The 25,985-nt window shown below is 48.7% G+C and overlaps 1 protein-coding gene across 2 annotated transcripts in view; it reads right to left on the bottom strand.

Moving 5' to 3' along the window:
* The window catches only part of REXO1 (RNA exonuclease 1 homolog), a 28,127-nt gene extending 5,793 nt beyond the window's left edge, over nucleotides 1–22,334 (bottom strand). Inside the window, exons 1-10 of one of the 2 annotated variants that reach the window (XM_044453427.1) lie at nucleotides 21,980–22,334; nucleotides 12,215–13,905; nucleotides 10,919–11,020; nucleotides 9,387–9,633; nucleotides 7,359–7,516; nucleotides 6,580–6,717; nucleotides 4,273–4,396; nucleotides 3,710–3,823; nucleotides 859–996; nucleotides 96–209 (exon numbers count right to left, since the gene is read on the bottom strand). In XM_044453427.1, the coding sequence (XP_044309362.1) occupies nucleotides 96–209; nucleotides 859–996; nucleotides 3,710–3,823; nucleotides 4,273–4,396; nucleotides 6,580–6,717; nucleotides 7,359–7,516; nucleotides 9,387–9,633; nucleotides 10,919–11,020; nucleotides 12,215–13,905; nucleotides 21,980–22,154 (3,001 nt within the window). In that variant the 5' untranslated portion in view covers nucleotides 22,155–22,334. The remainder of the gene's footprint in view (nucleotides 1–95; nucleotides 210–858; nucleotides 997–3,709; nucleotides 3,824–4,272; nucleotides 4,397–6,579; nucleotides 6,718–7,358; nucleotides 7,517–9,386; nucleotides 9,634–10,918; nucleotides 11,021–12,214; nucleotides 13,906–21,979) is intronic. The other variant, XM_044453426.1, reaches the window with a different exon arrangement.
* Between the last annotated feature and the right edge of the window lie 3,651 nt (nucleotides 22,335–25,985).

Below are 25,985 nucleotides of genomic sequence, written 5' to 3'. Positions count from 1 at the left end.
ATGGGGTGCAGTTGCAGAGAAAAGCACTTGCGCCTCTGCACATTCCTCTGCAGGAAAAATGAATAAAAACACACAACGACAAGGCTACAAATTACCTCTTTGCTTGCGCAATCTGCCCCAGTGGTGGACACACTCCTCCTTGCGGACACAGTTACCAGAAGCTGTCACCATATATTCTGTCCCACAGCGGCAGCAAACTCTGCAGGAACCTTCCAAAATGAAACAGGGTTTTGGATTTCAAACAGGGTTTTGTTCAGTCTGGGTGTCTGCCTCCCTTCCTATACTCCTTACTTTAAAGACACAGTGTCTTTAAAAGTTTAGTTCTTAACAGCCCCAGCTTATTCCCCTAACATCTGGCCCATGTAGAATTGTTTTTAAAAGCAAAAATAATGTGCTTTCTTCATATCAAGCACCCCGAGTAAATGAGGATTCTATTAACCTACAACACTCTGCCCTCTTGTGGCGCAAGGATGAGTTGTGAGAGGCACAGAAATGCAAACGGAATAACCCACCGGGACAAAGCACACTTCCCAAGCCCATTCCCTTCTTTGTGTGTGGGAAAAGCTTAGCTTCTGATGCACAGAAAGGTCTGGACTACTTTTGCAAGAAAAGCTAAGTAGTCTGCAGCCTTCATCCTGACTTTTTATTCAGGCAGTAAGGACAACAGAGAAGAACATTTTGGTGGACAGTGCCAGCTACAGGAATCTGTTTTGGGATGTTTCCCTGCACTGGAGAATGGTTTATTTGGGATGGTTATTCGGAACGGGAATTTGCCAAGGAAGGCTCCTCTCTCTCCACTTGGTCTGTCCCACCCTGAAGATCAGTACTGGACCCCCACCCGGCTCCCACAGAACTTACCATCACTTGTTTTCCTCTCTTCTCCCGCAAAGAGCACTGCCCGGCCTGGTTTTTCAGGACAGGGCAGCGGGTAGCCATGCACCTTCAAGTCCTGCTCAGTTAAGATGTACTCCTTGAGCCTTCGGTACAAGGCAGCACCTGGGGAGGAAAAGGTGAGGAAATCCTTATTTGTTCACAGATTAATTCCTTAGTCATCAAAATAAAAAAGATATTCACATGGGCTTAGCTAGCTTACACTGCATGGTGTGGAAGAAAAGCTGCTAGAATAAAAAGATACAGGCTGGTCAGCAGAGGGGCATCAAACAAGGCAGGAGAAAAGAGCTAAAAACAAAACACAAAACACAAAAAGGTGCCTTTTAAGAGCCTTGGCAAATGAAGAGGCTGAAAGAAGCCACGATGCGAGTGGTGCCCCCAGAGAACAAAGTAACATCTTATTCACAAGTAGACTGTTTCCCTGGCTGTTTCAAGCATCGCAAAGGGTTTCCACACTTCCAAAAGGTTTCAAAAGCGTTATCTCTGACGTAAAGCTCTGCGAGGGGCAGGCTTGCATGCACGCGCAGTCTAGCGAGATTTCCAGGCACACACGAGAAGCTGACCGCTTTGGCGGGGCTGATAGCTCGGACTCCGAGGATGCTGGGGAGTTGGCTGACCCAGACGGGGATCAGAGCTGACACTCTGATAACTGCATTGTTGATGCAGTGGCAGGCCTGCACCTGCAGTTCCAGCTCTTAGTCCCAGTCTGAGCAGGCGCTGGATGCAAACAGTTCAAGGACAGCGATGGGGCCCAGTCCCCCCACCTGTGGGAATGGAGGAGGAGAGGACAAACATCCTGAGGGAGGAGCCAGGGAAACGGGGAGTCTCTTGGGCAGAGAACGCCCGCCTCCTGAGGAGGGACTAAAGGGCCTGTCGTCACAGCTGCAGGTTGACCCAATTAGGGGCTCAGTGTGAAGTGCAGGCACACCCACCTCCTTCCCGAGGCAGGCTCAGGATTCAAAAGCAACGCTTTGAGTGGAGGGGGTGGTCAACATCTCACTCTGGGCATGCTCAGAGGCTTGTGTATACTGAGAGACGTCTATGCAGAATAAAGACGCTTACAGGAAGTGCTGGACAGCCTGTCTTGCTGGGGAGGGAAGCACTCAGCTCACAGCACAGGCCACCATTCCCGAGGAGGCATCCAACGGCCTCTCATCCTGCACACGAGGGAAGCCTTCCGTCGGAGGGGGCCTTCACCACTTGGCCTGCTGCTGGCTGAAGGGCTGCCCCTTCCTCAGCAGGAGAGGCTCTCAGAAGTCATAAAGTCCAGCCCCCTGCTGACCCAGGAGATCCAACAGCACAGCACTGGAGGACCAGCCGGCCTCCGCCTGGAAACCTCTCACAGGGTCCACCGCCACCCAGGAGCTCTCCGCATTTGGCATTTCTTCCTAAAGTGCAACCCTTGGCTTTTCAGCCCTCAGATCCGACCCTTTAGAATAACCGAGCAGATCTGCACCACTGCCTGTGCAGAGGCCAAAGGGATTTTGGAAATGGCATCCTATCCCCTTTCAGCACTCTCTTCCCCAGGGTAAGCAAACTCTGTTCTTTCTACCACGCCTCCCAGGATGTGGCTTGTAGACCCCTCGCCATCTTTGGCTCCTGCCTCTGGACATGCGCCAGTCTGCCAAGTCCTCCCTTGGGGTAGTTCTGGGCACCATGGCTTAATTCCTAGAAGGGTCTGACTGGTCCAGAAGAGAGCAATGCCAGTCCATCTTGCCACCTGGACACCCTGTTCCTTTGAGGCCACCTAAAATTACCTCAGGCTTTTTAGCCATGGTCCATTTGCATGGTGCAGTGGTCAAGAGCACAGGTCTGGAATTCAGGCGATCTGGGTTCTAGTCCCCATTTGGCCACAGAGACCACTGGGTGACTCTGGGGTCAGCCACAGACTCTCACCCAGTTCACCTGACTGAGTTTTTGCTGTGAGGATAAGAGTGAGAACAGCAGGAGGGGAATGATGTAGGCCACTTTTAGTTTGTAAGAAAAAAGCAGGATAGAAATCTAAGAAATAACTGAATAAAATAACTGAATAAAATGCCTTCCAGGGATAGATTCAGTTCTAGTGTGGAAAATTCTCCTTAGAAAGCAGTTCACCGAGCATCTGTTTTAATGCCTTTTCAATGAAATTAATCTTCCCCATCTTTTTGAGATCACATAGCCCCTTTTCACCCCGTTTTATTTTTTCTATCACCTTACCTCTTTAAAATATTTTTTACTGGCCTGTTGCCCAGGTAAGTCTTGCAATAGCTTATAAACAGCATGAGCAAGACACTACAACCCAGTGCAAGCACCATTGAAAAAAAAACAGATTATTTTTTTTTTTTGCTTCAAACATTATTGCTTTAAGTACATAGATGTTCTAGGAAGATTCAAGGACGCAGCTGCAGCCCACTCAAGTTTTCATTTAGGTTTTCTGTAACTGGGCAACTACATCTTTTCTATTGGCTGTGCACTGATGGTAGGACTTCTTGTCCACCAAGTCTGCCTGGCATGCCTAGAGCTGGTTTTCTGGGAAGAGCTCACTGTTACTCCGGAAGTGTCTTCCAGCCCATTCACCTCTGCACCTTTCAATGCTCTGATTTGCTTTTAAGATGGGAAAAACTAGTTTCAGTTCTACTTAGGGATATATCCTGGTTTTAGTAAACAGCCTGGAAGACTTAGAAACAGAGCAAGTCAGAAGGGTCTCCCGGGCCATCTAGCCTGACTCCCAGCTCCAGCTAGACTAGACTTATCAGGTAAAAAGGAACAAAAGCACATCCTCAACTAAGGAACAGGTAGAGCCAGAGTCCTCGCATGCATGACAGAAAGGAGGACATACCTGTCAGGTCTTCCACTCGCGTACTTGCGGAACGATTCAACGTAAAGCTGGTCTTGGCAGCCAGCTTCCCTCCTAGCACGGCCTCGTGAGAAACCACTTTCGGGTTGGTGATCTCTGGAAAGACACAAGCCAAGCATGTCAACAAGTGTGTGACTGGAGAGGCCACAAAAAGGAGTCGCTCTGAGCCGGCTTTGCAGGTCCTTGCGCACTCGGGGCTTCCGTGGTTCAACGCTGCTATCTGGACGGTTCCCAGACACCCCAGATGGATAACACCTGCCTGAGAAAAATGCTTGGGCAGGAATGGCAATGGCCAGGCACAATGAGGCCAGGCTACCGTGCTTGCTCCCACAGATGTCACTGGGCGCTTTGCCCCTGCTGGGCAGGAAGGTCTTCCCCTCCTCTGCTGCACAAGTCTGAGCTCTGCTCAGGATCAGTTTGTTACACGTGGACTCCGAAGGCATTAAGGAGGTGGCTGGAAGCCACAGAGACACGGTCACAGAGCCGAGCAGCACGCAGGGAGCAAAACGTGCCGCTGTCCCAAGACACAAAACAGGGGTACGTACTGCGGACCTCCTGTGAGGCGTTAGGAAGCTGGCTCCTCAGTTTCTTCAGGGTATTCACTGCCACGTTCAGGTAAATGTTCCGGCTGGTGCTGCGCTCATAGACCACTTTCTCCTCGGACAGAGCCTGCAAACGGCACCATTCAGGTCTTCAGCACAGGCAGGTTCAGCAGACAGGTTTGAGCATCTCTCAACTGCAGTGACGAGCTATGCCAGGAAGGCTTCCAGCTTCTGGCAGCCCAGGACAATGATCCCACTTAGAGCTCAGGACCAGTTGCTTCCGGGTAGAGACACGACTCCGGTGAGTTGGGCAGGCAAGAAGTAGGAACATGCCAAGGATCTGCGGACTGCCCCTCCCCAATTCCACTGGTTTAGAGGGTCCCCAACTCTCTCCTGACGACTTCCTAAGAGCTTGTCCTACACCAAGACACGCACAGCCTGCTGCAATATGAAGTGACCAGCCGGCCCCGAGAGGTGGGCTGGCATGCCACCTCCCAAGGAACACAAACGGAAAGCGGCGCTGTGCCAGTATCACAAACATGAGCTCTGCTGAAAGGAGGGCTCCATCAGGCCGCTCCTTTCCCCTTCCAGGTCATTAGATGGATGACAAAAGATACCTGCCTGAGGTTGCCCGTTTCCCTCTGCCCTCCTCACTGATTTTTCTTTCTTTTTAGACTGAAAGCCCATGGGCAGTGGCTTTTTTGCATGACCGCTTGCATATAAGCCAGAAGAAACCTTTCACTATGGGGTTAAAAAATGCTTTTAAATAAAAGGGCCTGACCACACTGGCGAAAATGTCCACCTTTAACTGCAGCTAAAAGCAAGATACAAAAAGAGCTTCACATCTGGTCATCCCTCACAAGAGAAACGGCTCCAGGTAATCAGGCAGGAGAGCTTTTTCAATGGTTACTTTCTTCCTCCACAGGCCAGATCTAACTTTTATTAAATGCAGGGCCTGCCACTGTTGGCAGCAGACCATTTTTGGCTATTTAGTGTCCTTGAAAGCATTTTTGGGCAGGGAGTTTCTGGAAAGAGGGACTAAAATGAAGTTACAAATGAAGTTTGCAGAATTACTGGCAATGCTGGGTTAAAACACCACATAAAAACCGCACCGTCACAAAGCTGAGATCTCAAAAGCTGAGGCACTAGACTGGTGACTACATTGGGCTGGGTTGGGCTGGGCAGGGCTGCCTCCAAACTCTAAGTGGGGGCTTCGCATGATGGAATTCTCCTGTACGAACACTCAAATCTTAACTCCTGCACTGACAGAACAAGCATGAAAACTCCTAACCCTGTTTATGAACTGGTACCGCACAAACATCAAATTTTATGACCTTCATGAGAACTAGAATGGAGGAAGGCCGCACTTTGGGGCTATATTTCTCCTCTTGCAAAAAAAAAAAAACCCCGAAACAAAAAACTCCAAGCCAAAATTATTAAGTCATTCCCACTTAACAGAATATGCTTTCAAAAACAAGACAGTGAGTTGAAGCACATTCGAATCTGCCTCTTTCTGCAGGGGACCGTCACAGAACCCCAAATCAGGCTGCTTCACGTTCTGTCCAAACCCTGAGAAAGGCAGTCGAGTTTGCTCACTGAGCATGCAACTCCCTCTGTAGCGTCTCGTTCCATCTAGGCTTGCCGTCAACACTGGTGAAGAGCAAAGCCACTAAGTAACAGCCATGGTTCAATTTCAGTTTTGTGGAGTTTCTCATTTTTGCGAGACAGCTTTCATCTGTCTTTCAAGATGCGTCGGCAAATTTGTTTCAGGCACAGATGCTGCCTGGTCGTCTCACAGCAGCATTGTTGCAGTAATTTTCCCCAGGAAAATTAATTTTTGCATGTTATTTTCACTAATAGGCATGCCTGTGCATACTTTTCTCTAAAATACATGTCTTCGATCAGAGTAGCAGACTGAAAAATTCAGAGAGGAGCAGCTAGTAAAAGATAACTGGACTTAACAGTTACTCGGAGCAGGGCCTTTTCAGTGGTGGTGCCCCAGCTGTGGAATTCACTCCCAGGGAGGTTTGCCTGGCGCTGAAAGGAACAGAGCGATGGCACCAGGCAAAAAGCTTTTTATTTTCCCAGTATTTTTACAATTAATCTGGCTTTATTCTTGTTTTTATTCCTATTTTAGATGCAATGTATTTTTTTCTGCACTAAGCCTCTCAGGGACTTTTTTAGAAATTGGGACAGCACACAAAAACCATACATACATACATACATACATACATACATACATACATACAAACATAACCTACCTGTGTCCACATGGATCTGGGCCCATTTCCCCACCACCAAGGCACACACCTTGTCAAAAGCTTCCTGATGTGAGAGGTTCATCTTCAGGCACTCGTCAATGAAGAGATTGAGGTACCTCTGGCGGATGTTGGTGGGGACCCTGGCACCGTACTCCGTGGGGATAACTGGTCTTTTTAAGGTGGTGCTCTAGAAGGAGGGAGAAAAGGGACCACAAGCTGCCTGAGAAATTCAGTCACTCCCAAGCCGGCTGTTTTTCACAGGCTGCTCTCCTACATACACCAGATCTCCTGCATAAGCATTCTATTGCCGCGACAGACAGTCATGCAAGTTCTGCTTTGTTTTTTCTGAGAACCCCAAGGTCCACCAAGTGGAACCTCGCACAAAATTCAGAATTAAAGAATTTTGTGTCCTTGAATTTGAGTACCACCAGGACTGAATGAAGCCCAGCATCCTTCCACACAAAATTCCAGGCTGGTTACCCCAAACTTTCTTCACTCCAGCAGGAAAGCAGCGTTAAGGAAAATAGGAGGCAGGAGGAGGAGAAAGAGGCCAAACAGGAGATGGATCCTTTCCATCAAGGAAGCCACAGCCTGGAGTTGTCAAGAGCTGAGTGGGGCACCCCAGGAAAGGATGTTCTGCAGGGCCTTCCTTTATAGGGTCATCGTAAGTTGATGGCACGGAAGAACAAGCCATCTGGCGGCAGGAGGGGAGTTGTTTTGCTGCTGGTATTGTCATACAAGTGGCAGACCAGCCTCCTTGTTGATCTATTGAAACCTTCCAGCCACCCCTGCTGCATTGCACAGCGATTCCAGGATGTGTGAGCTAACCTGCAGCGTGGGAGCGTGAGCTATCCTTTTGGGGACATCTGTTGTCGTCGTCTTGGACGCCATTCCAGTGAGTGTACGCGCTTTCAAAGGCAGACAGTCGGCACTGTTGACAGACCCCGGGTTCCTGGGCAGAAAGGCCTGCAGAGGGTCTCCGGCAGCTGGAAGGACACATGGGAAAAACAAGCTGTCCGAGCCACGGGAGGGAAAGGAAGGCTGTCCTGGCCCCTTTTTGGCACCCGGGCGATGAGGCAGCAAGATCCATCATCCCTTGGGACAGATGAGCTGCATCTCAGGGCTTAGGGCTCCCTGGCCTTGCCGCCCACGTACTCGCCACTTGTGATTTTGTTCTCTTTCGCTGCATTTACATGGTTTTTTAAAATCCTGGTTTACGTTTGCATTGTGAGTGGCCCTTGAAATGCTTATTAGGAGGAGGGAGTTTGCAAGCCTAACAAAAAGTTCTGAGTTTGCACATCTAACTTTTGACAGACTAGAAGGATTCGGGAAAAAAGCAGAAAGCAGGCTGTGCAAAATCAAACGTGCTGCAGCCCTGGAGCTGCCGACAGGTGCATCCAGACAGGTGCAGGCAACAGGTGCCTCTCCCAGTGTTTTGGCCCACAGCTTCCATCAGCCTGAGCCAGCAGAGGCTAACGTGAGCTACAAGCTGCCCTCCCCAGTGCAATTCCCAGCGTCCCCAGAAGCCTCCCATCAAGGGGCTGCCCCCGCTGCTCATTCCTCCAAGGCACTGGACCCATTGTTCGAGGACTCTTGGTACCCCATTTCTCTCCTTGCTCAAGTAAGATCCCGCTTCTGGTCAGGGAAGCCCTTTCCCTCTATTCTGCTTTCTGGGCAGTCGCGGAGAGCGAGTCTCTTTCCCTCTCGGTGTGCCTGCCCTTTCAGGCCTTCCTTCTATGGGCTAAATGTCCCCAGTGTCTTCAGCCTTTCCTCAGAGGACAGGTATTCCATTCTGCTCCCCCTCTTCACGGCCCTCCTCTGCACCCCACCTGGTTGACCTGCAACCCTTTAAAAAAAGGTGTGGCCCACCTTTGGGCTGGAAGGCCCCATCCAACAACCAAGCCACCCTCAGCCCCCTGGATTCCTGCAGGAACCTTGGTGAAAAGCACAGTGGGAAGCCATGCACATTTTTCCTACTCAAGCCTCGGGTATTCACTAGTAAACTGCCTGAAATTATGGAGGAACGAATCAAGGCAGCCTTGCGGGCCCGAAGAAAAGACCCCAAATCTACGTTGCTGTTATTATTAGAGTCACACTGTCCTTTTCCTCTTGCAGGAAACCCGAGGCAGCGCACACGATACTCCTCTGAGCAGCAGGGATGTGAAGCCCCCTTCTGGCTGGAGAGGGAACTGGCTCAGAGCGGAGGAGTTCCCTCAGCAAGTCTTTGCAGAAGGTTTGCCTGTCTGCTTTGGAGGCCTCCCTCCAGCTCATGGGATAAAGGTGATGCCCACCTGGACCATTACTGCCTCAGTTTCAGCCGCAAGGCAAAGAGAGCAGTTTATGGAGGGAATTGGAGGAGGGGTGTGCTGCTTCTGCAGGTTTGGCTGGAGGAGATCATGGGCCACACAAGTCCCGTTTTCCCCAGGGCTACACCTCTCAAATCTGGGACCCCTCCCTCTTTTTTCAAAGCTCTGGGGGGAGGTTCAGGCCATATGCAAATGTAAGATTGTTTTTAACTTCCCTTCAAAAGTCAAAGACCACAGAAGTGCAGGAAATAGGCTTATATTGTGGAGCAGGAATGCTGATTCATAGCACGGGCTGCAAACAGCTCGAGTTTGTACGCTGGAACCAGGCAATTGCAACCTTCAGTGACACTACGGTTTGTGGTAACGGTGCCTGGTCACCACAAGTGTGTCAAGCTACTTGGGAGGAGGGCTGGGCCAGGGCAGAGACCAGGAGGCCGAAAGAGGCGGCCGTGCACCCGTCAGGCTCCCACCCCTGGACTAAACGGGCAGAAGCCAGCGTGCGCACGGGAAAGGGTGCTCTGCAAGAATGAAGGACCAGCAGGACCCTTACCGCACTTCGAGAGGGAAGGAAGGGCTGCGCTGGGCACGTGAGCAATCCGTTTCTTTCCTCCTCTGTGGATTGCAAAGCAGCCTTTCTGGAGGGTCTTCGGGGACTGTGCTGGTGTGGAAGGCTGCTGCTGCTGCTGCTGGGCCAGCTGCGCTGCCTGCTGCTGGGCCAGCTGGATCCTCTGGTAGCACACCTCCTGGGCCGTCGGGGGCCGGTAGGGACGGACAACTGCCTTGCCTTGGATTTCGGCCTGCGGAAGGAGGAACACGACACTTTGCACAGACAGACTGCCTGCACCTGATGCCCTGGTGAGCATCCTGGATTATGAGCATGTTTTAACCCAGCTCTGTGAAGGGCCAGAGACAGATGGAGCACAAAGAGCTTTTGGAGGATATGTGCCTCCCCTTGCAGCTTCAGCACTTCACACCTCCTAGCCTGTGTGTGAGGACTGCAGAGACGCTATAGGAGAACACGCTACCAGAATCCACAAACCGGGGGTGCGGATGGGAACGGGAAGAAGCTTCTGCACTGCTCTCATTTTGCAGCAGGGCATGAAAAACATTGCTCTGCTCCCCTGAAATCCACACACTTTTGCAAAGGGATTTCGGAACAGTGGCATAACATTTACTAAGAACCTGCAAATATTTGAGTTTGGGGTATTTCCAACCCATTTCACCTGAGTTCTTATCTCTTTGGTCACGGGGCAACATTTAATGGACCAACAGGGACAGCACGGAACATCTGATGTGCTGACTGCAGGCCAAATACCAGCAGTCACGTGCCAACAACGCTGATTAATATGTAGAAGCACTAGAAGTACTTAATGATTGTTGGTAGTTATCCTGATGTAGATCTGTTCCTGCGCAGACAGAAGAGCTTGTCTTCAGAAATCACAACAATAAAATTGGGGCTATTTAGCTCTTTCAGTGTAATTGCAGGATTCTGCTCTTCTCATTTAGCGAAGTACTCAAAGCCGAGGACAGAACATAAAGTTATTACAATAAGAGTACTTCAAGAAAGTAATTTAAACTAAAAATAGAACCAAGTCCATGCAATATCTAAAGCATGGCTTTCTGAGAGTGAGAACCACGGAAAGAGAAGAAACTTTCCTGGGTCCCCTCCCCCCACCCCCCAAATGAAAACCTGGGGTGATCAAGGTTCCCAATTGCACAGGGAGCCCCCCTGAGCAGAGAGAGGGGCTCCCCACTGTGCAGGTTACGCCTTAATAAGCAAAAGGCTGAACGGAGCTGTGCCCTCAGGGGTCAGGACGAAACACAGCCCCGACATCGGAGCAATGCATGCGGAGGGCTTTCCGGCAAGGCTGGAGCAAGGCCCACACGGTGAGTGTGCACCATGACCTCTAGAACCGTCAACTCTTATGCTTGCACGCCAGGCCTTTTTCAGCAAATACATTACACCCCTCTGGGCTGGACCTATGGGTCTGCCAAGGCCCAGAGCAGCACGGCTGCAGAAAGGACACACAACGACCTGTTCCACCTACACACCCACTTGGTGCTGCTTCAGAGCACACTTACATTTCCTTGCTTGGCTATGTGAGAGATCCTCCTTCTCTGGCCAGGGAAGAGTGTGGTTAAGCTTTCCTCCGTTACTTTTTCCTCAAGCCCTTCTTTTGATGGCTAAGTGGGAGAAAGAGAGGAGAGCATTTGCAAAGACAGTGCTGATATTGACCTTCCTGGCTTTCCCTCCAACTTTTTAAATGGATGCTTTAATCCAAGTTAAAGGAACTGCAAAAAAAAGGAGAAACTTCTTTGAAACAGGAGGAAATAGCCGCGCTGACCATGTTGGGGGAAAGGCGTTTGCTGCACCTCAAGCCAAAAAGGTCCCTGCCAGTGGCTTAGACGTGGTCAGTAAGAAAAGACAGCCCTGCTGTAGGCGGCCAACCTTGAGGGGGAAAGGGGCATTCTGCAGCCGGTCCCAAACTAGTTGCCTTGCCACTATCTGCCTGCAAGGACAGCCGTTTATCAGTGACGTCTGAATCTGACAACTCAACTTGTAGCCGCAATTGCATGGATAATCAGATGCAGTGTTTCGCTGGGGCAAAGGGAATTTTGGGGCTTGACACAACTCAAGCTATCAAACTTTTGCACAGGAATAATTTTTAAATAAAACATCTACCGTTGGAGGGGTGGGGAGATGAGCACTGAATGTTTGCAAGTCTGGACTACCAAGAGTTGGGTTGTTGTCCCTGGTTTCACCGTCACCTCTCATTCCAGCAAACAACAATGCCTCTGAATTTGACCCCAAGAAATGCAATCCTTGGAGTGCACCACAGATTCCGAGCTCCGTTAGGAACATGCTCACACAATTTTGCAAGGTCTGCCTGGCTGGCCCAAGGCTGCTTTGCAACTCTTCCTTCCTGGAACCTTTTCCTCCCCTTTCATGGTGATATTCAGCTATCTTGTTGCTACAGTGAGAACAGGCAAGTACTCCAGCCAGGTCAAACTGAACTGAATCCCCACTCAATTTGAATCCCACCCCGCCAATTCTCCTTTTACAGCACATTCATAGAAACAGAGAGAGTCAGAAGGGTCCTCCCGGGCCATCTAGTCTGACCCCCGGCTCCAGCCGGCTCCACTCACGACATGCCCTCCATTAGTATCCCTTTGTTTATTGCTTCTCTTTAAGCTCAAAAAGGGGTTGTGCAAATGCAGATGAGCCCACTTGCCACACTCAAAGAACTAGTAAGGGCATAGCCTTATCCATCCTCACTGGCAATAAGCCCCACTGAATTCAAGGGGCCCACTTCTAGGTTATCATAGGAGCAAGATCACGCTGCCAGTTCTGGCCATTCCAATCTTGCTTGCCCTTACCTGTTTCCCCAGCCTGCCTTTGTCTTCCATCTTGATATCAGTGGACTCATTGAAAATCCGGAGACACTCCTCCATGGGGTCGGATTCAAAGTCCAGATCCTTCTCCAGAAGGGAATAATCTACCTCCCCGGAAGACGAGGACCTTGAGGAGGGAGCCTTGGGGGGCTTAGGCTGCCTGACATTCTTCACTCTTCTGTCCTGAGACGAAGACCCGCCGTCTCCGTCTGAGTCTGAACTCACATTGGGGAAGGAGGCAGGAGATGCCTGCGATGCCTGCCCCTCGTCCCCACTCTCGTCGCCAAAGAGGTCGGCGTGACTTGGTGCCCGCTGTTTAGCCTGGCACTTGGCCTTCGATTTCCCCTTGGTCAGGGAGCTGGCCAATGTGTCCTTCGGCCTCTCTGAGGCCAGGGGCTTGCCCTTTCTGTCTTTAGGCTCAGCCCTAGGAGCCCACGTCTTCTTTTTCAGGTCAAGAGGCTTCAGCTTACCATCCTTCTTGCTAGACCCTGCTTTCTCCATGCCAGATCCCTTGGCACAAGTTTTGTCTTTGCCTGCACTCTCTTCCTTACTCCCAGATCCTATCATAGATCTCGGCTTCTCTGGGTTCTTCTGCTGTCCATCCACATGGGACCTGCCATGCCTGCCCTTGCCCCTCTCCCCGTTTTTGCGTTGCCCCTTGGATTCAATCTTCTCTTTGCCTACAGTTCTGCTTTGGTCTTTCTTCTGCTCCAACTGATGGCCATCACCTTTCTTCTTTTTCGGCTTGCCCTTGGGGGCTCCTCCGCCTTTTCCCTGCCTTCCGGAAGATTCTTTGGAGACCTTGGCATCCTTTTCCAGCATGTCCTGGGCAGCAGCTCCTTGGGGATTTTCTATGTCTCCCATATCATACTGCACAGCAGTCTCTCTCATCTGCCGAGAACTGGCATCCACCTGCTGGGTCCCCTTTTCTTTGGCCGCTGACCCACCACTCCCTTTGCTTTCCAAACTACCTTGGGATTTCAAAGGGGTGCTTGATGCCGGCTCACATTCCTCCTCTGAGTCAGAGAACTTGGCTGGCAATTCAAACATGCTAGCTTCATCGCAGTGCTTCTTCAGCAAAAGAGAGCTCACCTCAGAATCCGCTGTTCTCTTCCGCTTTGCACTCTTCTCTTCCTTCACTTTGCTCAGCAGCCTGGCAGAGTAATTGGAAAGAGGGTCATACTCCAAGTCAGTCGAAGGCTTGGAGTTGTCGATGATGTACTTGCTATTTGTGACAGGAGAGCCGTACTTCCTCGGCTGGGTGACCATGGTGGGAACATACTCCAGCGAGCTGCCCTTGGATTTCGCACCACTGGAAGAATCCAAGGTATACTTGCTGGGCTGGCTGGACGAAGGTGCAGCGAGAGGGGTAGGGTTGTAATCGGCACTGCCTCCAGCCCCGTAGCTGCCTACGGTATATTCCTGGGAAGGAAATGAGTCCGGTACCACCAACTCAGCAGCCGTGGCAGTGAGCAAAGGAGCCTTGCTGGTCTCCAAGAGCTCTTCATATTTTTTCTGCTCAAGTTCGTATTCGTTCTTAGCTACCTCGATGGCCTTGTCCACCAATTCCATCTCCAGAATGCTGGCGGCCGACTTGGAAATGTCCCCCAAGGTGCCATTGCTACTCTGCACGGGGGGCTTGGGAAGTTCCGGGTTGTAGGGGTCATAGCCGGACCCTTGGAAGGAAAAGAAACAGAAGATCAGGATCAATGCTGCTCTTTGAATTCTCACCAAATCCCGGTGTATAACCACCTACCAGGATGCAGCAGGAAAAGAGGTGAGATGGTGAGCAGAGACATGCAAATCGGAATATACAATACCACACTTGATAGACCAAGGATCTGATTCCGTATACGGAAGCTTCCTAATTTATTTTAAACCATGAACCTTCTTAAGAGCTTTGAGAGAAAGGCAAGTAATGAAATAAAACAGGGATGCTCAACTTTAGGCATTGGAGAGTTATGGCAACTTTCATCAAGAAGGTCATAGCAATGCACTCGATCTTAGGCGAACGGCCAAGAAGTTCACAATATCGCAAATGGATGTGGGGTTATCTGTCGAGGTTGTCACAACAACTGGGTGAGGTTAGCAGGTTTACATAAGGCAGGGAATACCCCCAAGATTATTACAGGAGCTCACAGTGTGGTGGGGACTGGAAGGTAGAGCTTCACATTCCAAAGTTACACTGTCCACTGTATCCCCTGGGCTCAAAGTGACGAAGACTTTATGCATGGGAGAATCTCATGAGAGAAGGAAGAATCCTAGCTAATGGTTTGAAGCTGCAGGGCTCTGGAAAGCTATCAAAGCAACAGACCACTCACTGTGGAGAAATGACCGTGTGGTTTTTTTCAACCATAATGAGAGAGGAAAAGACCTGACCCTCCCCCACCACACACACACACCCCCTCACTGAACCAAGCAAGCCCTTGTGGCTCAGAGAGTTACTGGAAGGAAAGGGAAGGAAATTTGGCAACCAATGATAAGAACCAGGAGGCCAGTCAAAAGCCAATACAGGAGAGACACAGAAGTCATTTTGAGTTCAGGCCCAAGTTTTTAGGGACATTTGGGTGAAGGAGGAGAATGCAAAAGTTGGCATGAAACTCAACATAAAAGAAAACTAAGATCATGGCATCCAGTCCCATCCCTTTCTGGCAAATAGATGGGGAAAAAATGGAGGTAGTGACAGATTTTATTTTCCTGGGCTCCAAGATCACCGCAGATGGGGACTGCAGCCAAGAAGTTAAAAGACACTTGCTCCTGGGGAGGAAAGCTGTGGCAAATCTAGACAGCATACTAAAAAGCAGAGACATCACCCTGCCAACAAAAGTGTGCAGTCACGTCTACAGTTTTCCCAATTTCAATGCATGGCTGTGAGAACTGGACCATAAGGAAGGCTGAGCGCCGAAGGATTGAGGCCTTTGGATTGTGGTGCTGGAGGAGACTCCTGCGAGTCCCTTGGACAGCAAGGTGATCAAACTGGTCAGTCCTAGAGATCAACCCTGACTGCTCTTTAGAAGGCCAGGTACTGAAGATGAAGCTCAAAGACTTTGGCCACCTAATGAGAAGGAAGGACTCCCTGGAGAAGAGCCTGATGCTGGGAACAATTGAGGGCAAACGAAGAAGGGGTGGCAGAGAATGAGGTGGCTGGATGGGGTCACTGAAGCAGTCGGCGTGAGCTTAGATGGACTCCAGGGGATGGTGGAGGACAGGAAGTCCTGGAGGAATGTTGTCCATGGGGTCGTGATGGGTCGGACACGACTTCACAACTAGCAACAACAGCAACAAGATAGGAGACAGGAATCGGGGTGTATGATCAAGATGTCTAAAATTATGCACAGCATGGACAAATGTTTTCCTGCCTCTCATAGAACACAAGAGCATGTGAGAAGTGCAAGATCGCTTTCCTCACACAATCCAGAAGGGGTGCATGGAACTGCTATTGCCTGGTGTGCTGATCATCAGAGGTTTCAGTAGCTTTAGACAAGGATTTGGACAAATCCACAGAGGAAAGCTCCTAATTTCAAGCTTTATTCATTCATTTTTGCATTTATAAGCCACCAAGCAGCTCAAATGAGCACTATTATGGGGCTGCTCAATAGTTGTTAAATCCCGTCAGAGTTTTCCCAATGCACAAATGGTAAATTCTCCTTTTCAAGAGATCTATTTTAGCATCTACAGATAGTCCCTTTTTAAAACTGCTTTTACATTTGGAATCCACAGACAAAGCAATGGGCACCCATCTTGTGCCCCCTGTTCTTATTTCTAGGTCAGCCCCACTTGGGTCAGCCTATATGGAACACATGGCCTAATGGGCAAAGGGCAGCCAATCTGAGGCAAGGACAGGTAACAGTTGCTTTAAATCAGAGTATTTACCAGCAGACTGGCCAGAACCAAAGAAGCACCCCCCCCCACTCCTTTCACAAGCAAACGATGGAGGTGAATAAGGACAAAGCTTAATGGTGGCTTAATGGATATGACAGAAATGTGGAAACATGAGCTTTTTGCTTCTATTATATTATGTTTGATGTTAATGCTACTGCATTATACATAAGTCTATAAAAGTTTTTTTTTTAATGTACAGAGAAGTCGCACTGTGGCTAACTCCACCACCATCTTCCCAGCTTTAGGGAGCAGTTCTGGTCCGTAGTCCATATACCTGGGACATGGAACCTTCATTTTTCACTGGCCTAAGCCAGCCTGGGGCACAGTGGCATCCAGCCCACAGAGCCTCCTTGGGTTTGTTGGGCCCCTCGCCGTGAAGGGATCCCTGCTGATATCTTTGATCTGAGCTCAAGGCTAACCACAGGGGGTGGACACTGGGGGACTGCTCCTCATGAGGAAACCAAGTGCTTCACCAAGCCTGAGACACCACGCTGGGCTGCTCCTTTTGGTGCTGTCCAAATCAGGCAAAACACACAGAGAGATGCTGGTGGGTGCAGCTGAAGATCCGGCCCACGGAGGGTCTGAAAGGGTGATCTGGTCCTGCAAGAGGCCTGGAGGGGCAATCAGTCCCTACCCCAACCCAGTTCCCTGTGCCTGTCCTATTCCAACCCTATCAGGCCTATGCATTTGTCCAGCAAATAGCTTCCTATCATACTAAGGAAAGGAGCAAAGATTTCTTAAAAGGTTGTGAACAGAGGTAGAAATTACCCTTACAGTTACACCTGTACCCCCACTAGCCCTTCAGCAGCTATTATTGCTAGCTGCTGAATATTTTCCTGATGGCAGGCCTGTATCGATAACTGCATGTCTGAGAAAAGAACAGATTGGTTCAGCCCAAGTTCACCCTCAATTCAACTCCCTTGGAAGTAGCAGGTCAAAGAGGGATCTTAGCTATCCACAACAATACTAAAAAAGATATATTATCTAAGAAGGCCATCTTTCTCTTTTTATCAGCTTCTTCAGTCTGTCACTTTTCATCTGTCTGAAGAACAGAGATAAGACCACCTAGACCATCAACAAAGAAAAGGGCTTCATAAAGTACCCTATGCAATAATTTACTTTCTGTCAAAGGATAATTTGACCTCATCTCCTCCACCCTCACGTTTTTGAGAGGAACAGATATCTGATACACCGCATCTTAGAGGCACTCCCTCCTCTGAATGAGGTGTTAAAGGCGGCCTCCCCACCTTTTTGATCCTCCCAATCTGTAGCTGCTCACAAGTAGTTACTGAAAACTCAGTTCAAAAACGACTTTAGAAACCCCCTAAGAGTTTCACTCCTTCAAAATCAGCATTGAAAGAAGAAGGAAGGTTCCTGAACACCTGCAGTTCAAAGCTTAAGGCCCATATTTAGCAGAGCATGACTTTCACAAGCTCAGAATTCTTCTCCTACTCACTGGGTTATTTTAGTGACGCATTTAAGAAAAATAAAGACTGCTTTCTAACGAAAGAAGGAACTCATCTGTTTTCGATCCTGCAGGGACACTACAACCATTCTGCTATGATCGTTTATTAATTCCCTAACTCCCCTTTCTATATGAATACATTGCAAGCAGCTCACAGCAGAAGTTAATGCAACACACAGCGAACGCCATGGAGCTGTATGTTCCTAACTCTAATCCTGCCCCAAAATGATATGTGCATGTGGGTGGAAGAGAGCCAACCAACAGATGACAGGAGCAGATTAAAACACCATAGCAACATCTTTTCCTTGCGGCAACGCTTGGCCAAAGGCAAGCCACAATGGGAAGGACATTTCAAATTCTGGGTGCCATGAATGAAAATTTCCTTCTTGCCATGCCTCAATAACAGGTAAGAGAGGAGGGCTGAAGTGAAATTTCTGAAGTGAAATAGAGCAGGCATCCATCTTTCCTGATGAACAAGAGAGCTGGCTTTTATTGTTGTATTTTTCAAGGGCATATTACCTGTGTTATATTTCTAGGAGCATATAGTAATCATGTTTTGGAAATTCATTTTTTAAACTTTTGATATACTTTGGCCATTATAAACCTCAAAAGAGGACTTACTAAAAAGCATGTCACTTCTCATTCAACCAGCACTTCTTCATTCCCTGTGTATAGCCCTATAATAAAATGCCTTTTTCCTGTCCTGTTTTACCTCACCAAATTGTTTTAATTTGTAGTTTCTGGAAAAGAAAGACTGTAGTCAGCTAAGCCCCGATTAAAGTTAATTAAAGTTAATTTCTGAAAATGTGCATTTAACACACTTTGTACATAAGTGTACATTTAATACTTATTTAATACTTATGTCAATATCACAGCTGAAATTAGGAAATGTGAAGCACCAAGTACTGTAAAATCAAAAACAAAAAATACTCCTCCAGGGGATCTAAGTTGAAGGGGAAACTATGCAATAGGACAGTGGGACCAGCTGCCTGGAGAGGTGGGAGGCTCTCCCACACTGGAGACATTCAGAAAGAAGCTGGACAGCCATCAGAGTGGGATGGTGTGAATTGGTGTCCTGCAACAGCAGGGGGTTGGACATGATGGCCCTCATGCCCCCTTCCAACTCTGCTATTCTATGATGCCGTGAGAGTTTGCAAGACCCCACCAACATTCAGTGAGAGAACCACTACAGAATTCAGATCCCCTTCCTGTGTCACTCTAACTACCGTGCAAATGGTATTATTATGCCCAATACAATTTTTAAATACATTAAAATCAGGTGCCTTAACAAAGGCCACAAACTCTGGTGTTAAAATCTTGACAAAAACAGCAGGGTTTATTTACAAGTGATTTTTACATGTGCAAGTGGGGAAACTTTGCTAATATTTGCAAAGTATTCCTTGAAAAGTGAAAATGAAGGCAAACAGCCTGCAAGCAAGATTTACCCTCCTTGGGGGACCCAGGAAGCTGGGAGGGGGATGACTGCTGCCTGCCACAAGCCTTTTTCTTCTCCCAAACCTCTCTCTTTCTTCTCTGTCACACACATACATGCAGCAACTTTTTAAAAAGGACAGAAGCAACCATGATGTGTTTTGCTTTTACCTGGACTGTTCTTCGTTAACAAGCAACAGATGTACTTGTTCATGCCTTCAGACCAGAGCCCTTTTTTATTATCTCCTGCACAGACTCCAGCCACTCAAGTATCCAAGGATGTCACAATACCCAGCCATGACTGCCAGCCTTGGGCAGATCTGATAACTCAGCGTTAGAGAAGAGGAGGCAGGAAACCAGTCATAGTCCCACCTTTATACATCCAGGTCTCTTAAAGAGACACTGCCTTGAAAGAAAGCTAGTATTTTTCCAGTAGGTGGGTGGTTGGATGCTCTACTGTAAAGCAGCATGGATAAATAGAAGCCAAAAGCTTCACCTGTTAATTTTCTGGGTCTATTTTGGTTCTCAGAAGAGGGGAAAAAAGAAAATATTTTAGAGAGGCATTTGAAAGTGTCTCAACTGAGATTAACATTGCAGCATACGCTCCAAGTGAAAAGCAAGTGAATAACTCCTCCCTACTCCTCAAAAGACCTTAACCTCAAACATCAAAACAAGTTGGCATCTAAAGATCAGGTTATGACCGAGCGTTGCACACGCTGTGCATTAGTGAAGAAAGCCTCACTACCTCCTGTGATCCAGCCAGCCTCAAATTAATTGTCAATGTCAGTAGGACAATGTGCAGTGCCAGAATACTGCATGATTCCTTTTGTGATCAGGCCTTCGATATTTTGCTTTCACTATTATAATATCTGGACCGAAAAATGAATAAGTGGGTTCTAGACTCAATCATTCTGCAACTTGCTCTGGAAGCAAAAATGAGGAAACTGAGTCACTCCTACATTGGGCACATCCTGAGAAGGAAAGAGTCCCTGGAGAAGACAATCAACACCTGGGAATGTTGAAGGCAGAAAAGGGGGAAGACCAACTGTGAGGTGGGTTGATTTCAAAAAGGAAGCTGCAGCCTTGGGTTGCAGGTCCAGGACTGGATGCCTTGGCAGGTACTTGTGCATAGGGCTGCCCTAAACTGGAGACAACATGTAACCCCAAAACATTATGTGCTCTGGAAACCATCCTGAAAACTTTCAATAAAGAGAGCTTTTAAAAAATCCCTTGCACTACCTTCTGGCGGGGTGGGAAAGGGAGCTTTTGCACCAACACACTTGTGGCCAAAGATGCTGGTACAAGCAATGCCTCAGGCACAGTTTGGCAGCTGCGCTGATATACAATCGGAGGGATCTCCAAGGCTGCTTATGTGGGGTGGCAGTGTTACTGATCTCACATCATACCAACTGCACACAAGGTATACATGCAAAGGATACGTCCACACACATCTCCAAGACATTCAGACTGCACTCTTGAACCAAACGGAAGAATATGATAACACAAGGGCTGGTGGTTGGAATGCGCTCCCCAGAGGTTTTCATTCTTTTCAGCACCAGGTTAAAGCCTTTTTATTTAACTGCATTTTAAAAACTAATTTAAATTTTAATGCTTAACAGTCACTTTTATTTAACTTATTTAATTTGTATTTTTTGGTTAACTCTTATTCATTGCTGTTTTATTGTGGTTGTTTTAATGATTGAAAGCTGTCCCGAGATGCCATGTATAAGGGACAGCATACAAAAGTTTAAAATAAATAAATATGAATACAGCAACTCTTCCCCCACCTTTCATCAGGGCCTGGGCACCAGGTTTTGGAGGGCACCTGGGCAAGACACCCTTATGCCCCCTCCAGCAGGCAGTCTCCCTTCCCACCACTGTTGCCACAAGCAGCTAGTATTCCTCATTACAGCTACCACATGATTTTTCTCACTCAACGGGTAGAATGCAGCATTAACTGCTTCTCCTTTTCAGGTCTAGAGTGACAGGAAGACAAAGAAGCAGACTGCAAGGGTGAAGCAGAGCACATCCAGGAGGATCCGGCCAATGCTGGGTGTGGGTCCTTAGCAGGGTCACAGGCATGCTGTGCTGATATTCTTCCTCAACCACTGGAGAATACAGGTAGCTTGTCCCTGGAACTGGAGGTTCTGTTTAGCCTACTGTTTAGAGTCACCTCTGTCTGCTGCCATCACATTATGTGTTAGAAGGTCCCTTAAATCAAGCCCCTTCCCACAAAATGGTAACTATTTAACAAAAAATGCCAGTTAGTTCACTTACATGTACAAAAGACAAGCAAAGCTGCTGAAAGGCAATGAAGGCATTCTAGGAGCAACCCACCTAAGTTGCAAAGCAACTCAGAAAACTTCCTTACACACAGAGGGAGGAACTGTTACTACAGCCAATGAGTATATACAGAGTTCATTTCCATCCTGTTCTTTCCTACAGAGGCAGTGTGAGGGGGCCCAGGAGAGAAAACCCACAACCATTCCCCCCCCCCCAATTAGTGCCAGGCTCCTGTTATACATTGTATTATAGATAAGAGAAATGAGTCTCCAGAAGGAAAGGGGCCACTTCCCTTCCACGGCCGCAAATAAAAACAGCTTCTTCCCAATGACAAACGCGCCCTCCACCTTCCCCTGCCACAGGAGGGGGTGGGGAGCACCAGCTTTCTTAAATTCTTTCCCCCCAACCCCGCTTTGGGCCAACTGTGAACATTTGCAGATTCCTTTTAGCCCAGGCGAGGCCTGCTCCGAGAAAGAGAGAATTGGAGGGGGCCTCCTCCTCTTTCCCCCGTTCGGATGAGACCAGGGGAGCCTCTGCGCCTGTGCAGAGCGTCCTCAGGAGAGGCGGGCGAGGCAAGGCGGAGGCCCCCTCCAATGGTCGCCTCAGGCACCCACCCCAGCGACTGCATCTGAGCATGGGCAGAGTGACTCGGGCGAAGCGGGAGCCGCCGCCTCCCTCGACCCAGTTACCTGCTGCCGCAGCTGGGCGTCTTGCGGGGCCGGGCCAGACGGGGAGGCACCGAGGCACGGAGAGCTCGAAGGCCAGCTGGGCCCCGAGCGGGTGTCGGAAGTGGCAGTAGGGCCTCCCGCAGGCCGGCCCGAAGGGGCAGTCGACGCCACGAAAGAAGCCGCTCGAGCGGAGCATTCCGGCGAGGCATGAGGAAGCAGGGGAGCGAAAGGCAGGCCGTGCAGCGCCTCAGCCGCCGCCTCGCCTCAGCGGAGGGCTTCTCTCCCCTCAGGCTGCCACCATCGCGATTTTGGGCAAGGAACGGCCGCGCCAGGAGGAACGGCGCATGCGTCTTGCCCGGCGTCCGCCGCGAAAGCATTGGATGTTGCCATCTCGGGGAAGGGCAGTTTTGAGGACTTGAACGCATGCGCCTCAAAGGGGGCGGGGCCCAGCTCAGCTGGCGGAAAGACCCATCAGTAAGTGCGCATGCTCCTAGAAGAAGCTTGGGGCGGTTCTTTCCTTCGTGTAAAGGCGAGTCGAGATTGACAGACAAAGATGTGCCGCCATCTTAGCTAAGGGAAAGGAAGTGGAGACAAGGACGTCTTATGCGCATGCTCCTCATTAGAAGACCGGGCAGGCTCCTCCCCGTCCTGATTTAAATTCTGGAAGGAGGGGTTGCGTCTCTCAGGCGAGGGACCTTCGGATGTGACTTACGGCGAATTACATCAAAATTAGAGGGCTGCTATAAGGGGAAAAGGAAGATTTAAGAACGGAGGGAGGAAAGGATGTGCTGGAGAGAAAGTTGCATTTAGCAAACGAGCATCCCTTTTTATTTGCTAATTTGCAAGCCGCCCAGAGAGCCTTCGGACTATGGTGCGGTACAGGATTGCAATAAATAAAATAATAATTTGGGGTTTTTCAATTTTACTGTTTGTCATGTATTATTGGCTTTTTTCCCTGAATTTTTGCAAAACAGCCTCATCGGTTCCAGAAAAGCAGTACACAGAGAAATGCACTTTTTAAAATGCCTTTCAGCACGTTTTAAACCTGCTGTTCCAAACCAGAGTTGCAAGGTGCAGCTGCATCTGTTGCATTTCTGCCTGTTTTGCTAGGTGCAGCAAGAAGTGGAACTGTAGGCAAAGTGGGCTGCTGGTAAGAAGTTGGACCCTAAACCTGTCGGGCCAGCTGGAATCCTAAGAACTGTGGAAGACCCTAGCTGTATCAAAGCAAGGGTCCGTCTAGCTTTCTGTGGGCCAGTGGGACCCACAACAGGGCATGCATGGAACTGCTCCCTCCTGTCCATGATAACCAGAAAATGGTGTACATTTGCACCCTCCAATAGCAAGTCATGAGGACTAGTAGCCTGGAGAGCCTTCTCCATCAATTTGGCTAGGCCCCTTTCAAAGCCATCTGAACTAGTGGCCATCCCTACACCTTGTGGAAGTGAATTTCAGGTGTATGCAGTGTGTGAAGAAATCCTTCCATTATTGGCCCTGAATCTTGTTGAATCTTGTTTTAATATATTTTTATTGTATTATTGTATTTGAATTCTATTTTTATAGTAATCACTTAGAGAGCCCTTGGACTAACAATGCAGAACATAAGTTTTTGTTGTTTAGTCATCATCGTGCCTGACCCCATAGACAACATCCCTCCAGGCTCTCCTGTCCTCCACCATCCCCTGGAGTCCATCCAACCGCACACCTGCCACCCCAGTGACCCCATCCAGCCTCCTCATCCTCTGCCGCCCCCTTCTCCTTTTGCCGTCAATCGTTCCCAGCATCAGGGTCTTCTCCAGGGAGTCCTTCCTTCTCATTAGGTGGCCAAAGCATTTGAGCTTCATCTTCAGCATCTGGCCTTCTAAAGAGCAGTCAGGGTTGATGTCTAGGACTGACTGGTTTGATCGCCTTGTGGTCCAAGGGACTCTGATCATGTTTCCATCAGGCCACCACCCCCAGTGCTGAAGCTGAATCATAGAAGAGTAGAGCTGGGAGGGGCCATGAAGGCCATCCAGTCTGTCCCCCTGCTGTTGCAGGACACCACGTTACACCATCCCGCTCAGGTGGCTGTCCAGCTTCTTTGTGAATGGCTCCAGTGTGGAGATCCCCCACCTCTCCAGGCAGCTGCTTCCACGGTCGTGTTGCTCTGACAGTGAGGAAGCTTTTCCTGCTGTCCTGCCTGAATCTGGCTTGCTGCAGCTTGAATTGATTATTCCGTGTCCTACAGTCTGGCATTAGTAAGAAGAGATTTTGATCTTCCTCTTTGTGGCAGCCTTTGAGGTACTTACAGACCAGGGGTCCTCAAACTTTTTCAATGGGGGGCCAGTTGAAAGGTGCTGGCGGTGGGCGTGGGCCGCGAAGGCAGTGCCGGCGGGGGGGGGGGGGGGCATGCCGCACGGCGAGGCAGCAGCCTGCTTGCACGGAGATTGTTTCCTCCAAGTGAGTCCAAAATGATCTCCACACAAGCAAGCCACTGCTGAGTCCAAAACCTCTGAGGCGGGCCGGATGAATGGGCATGGCAGGCCGCATCCGGCCCGTGGGCCGTAGTTTGAGGACCCATGTTACAGAGAGAGATCATGTCCCCACTCAGGCTTCTCTTCTCAAGGCAGTTCCCTCAGCCTCTCCTCACAGGGCAGCGTTTCCAAGCCCTGGATCATTTTGGTTGCCCTCCACTGGACCCTTTCTAATTCACATGCGTCTTTCTTAATTCTTGGTGCCCAGAACTGGACACAGTATTCCAGGTGAGGTCTGACTAGTGAGGGCAACTACTCCTTCTCATGATCTGGAAGTAATACTTCCATTAATGCATCCCAAAATAGCACTTGTCCCTTTGGTGGCTGCATCGCACTGTTGGCTCATGTTTAGCCTGTTGTCCGCAATTACTCCAAGATCTTTTTCTTTGGCAGTTCTGTTGCTGTATTCCTTCTTATCTGAATCTTGGTACATTAACCAGCCTGAAACATTGGGAGTGAGTTATGCAGCTGTCATGAGTTGGATGCGTTGCACCCGAGCCCAAGTGAATTCTTCCCTGCTGCAACATGGCAGTTCCCATGGTGCACCCCTGTACCCCCGTAAGTGCCATATACTCCGATTTTTGAGGGGCTGCCCCATAAAAGTGGGAACTGGAATCATCATCATCACTGCTTACTACATTCTATGTCACCCATAGCCAAAGCTCTCTGGGCAATTTACAGCAAGGTGTAAAAACAATACAATAAGAAAAAAACAATTAGCAAGAATTTCAATTTTATTTAAATCGCACAAAAGCTTTAAAGAAGGCCTGTGGTGTTTCCAAAATATCCCTTGGGCTGTAATAAGCCCAGAGTATGGTCTGAAGGCATTCATCATGTTGGCATGACATAGAACTCTCTCTCCACCTGCTAATCTTCTCAAGCTTCAAACACGACTAGGTGCTTGTCATGGACGTGTTAACATCAATGCATTTTAAAACGAAGTAGCCATGAGATGCAACACCTTTTGTGTCTCCTTAATATGCATGCCAAGTTTTAGGAAACTATGATAACATGGGCACAAAATTTTGGATATAATATTGAATTAGAAAAGTGGGAAAAGCTATGGGAGAGAAATGTTAAGGTGACTAGCAACTTCGTATAAAGAAAATTTATATAAAATGTTTTATAGATGGTATTTGTCACCAAGTCAGTTAGCCAAGATGTTTCCAAACATGTCAAACGGATGTTCGAAATGTAAACATGATGTGGGTACTTTTTACCATATGTGGTGGACCTGTGAACATGTGAAAAAGTATTGGATTAAAATACATAAATGGCTTGAGCAAATGCTACAAAAATCCTTAGCTTTTAAACCTGAAATTTTCTTGTTAGGCATTATACCGGAAAACATTAGCAAACAAGAAATGTATTTGATGCTACATTTAATCACAGCGGCGAGGATTGCACTTGCTCAATACTGGAAGAGTGAGGAACTACCCACGGAGGAACTGATTTTAAAAAAGATTCTGGACTGTCCATTTCTGCACAGTCCAGAATCTTTTTTAAAATCAGTTCCT

This window comes from Varanus komodoensis, unplaced genomic scaffold (genome assembly GCF_004798865.1).
Source record: "Varanus komodoensis strain SLA01 unplaced genomic scaffold, ASM479886v1 scaffold79, whole genome shotgun sequence".
Taxonomy (NCBI): Eukaryota; Metazoa; Chordata; class Lepidosauria; order Squamata; family Varanidae; genus Varanus; species Varanus komodoensis.
This window is presented reverse-complemented; position numbering and strand designations above follow the sequence as displayed.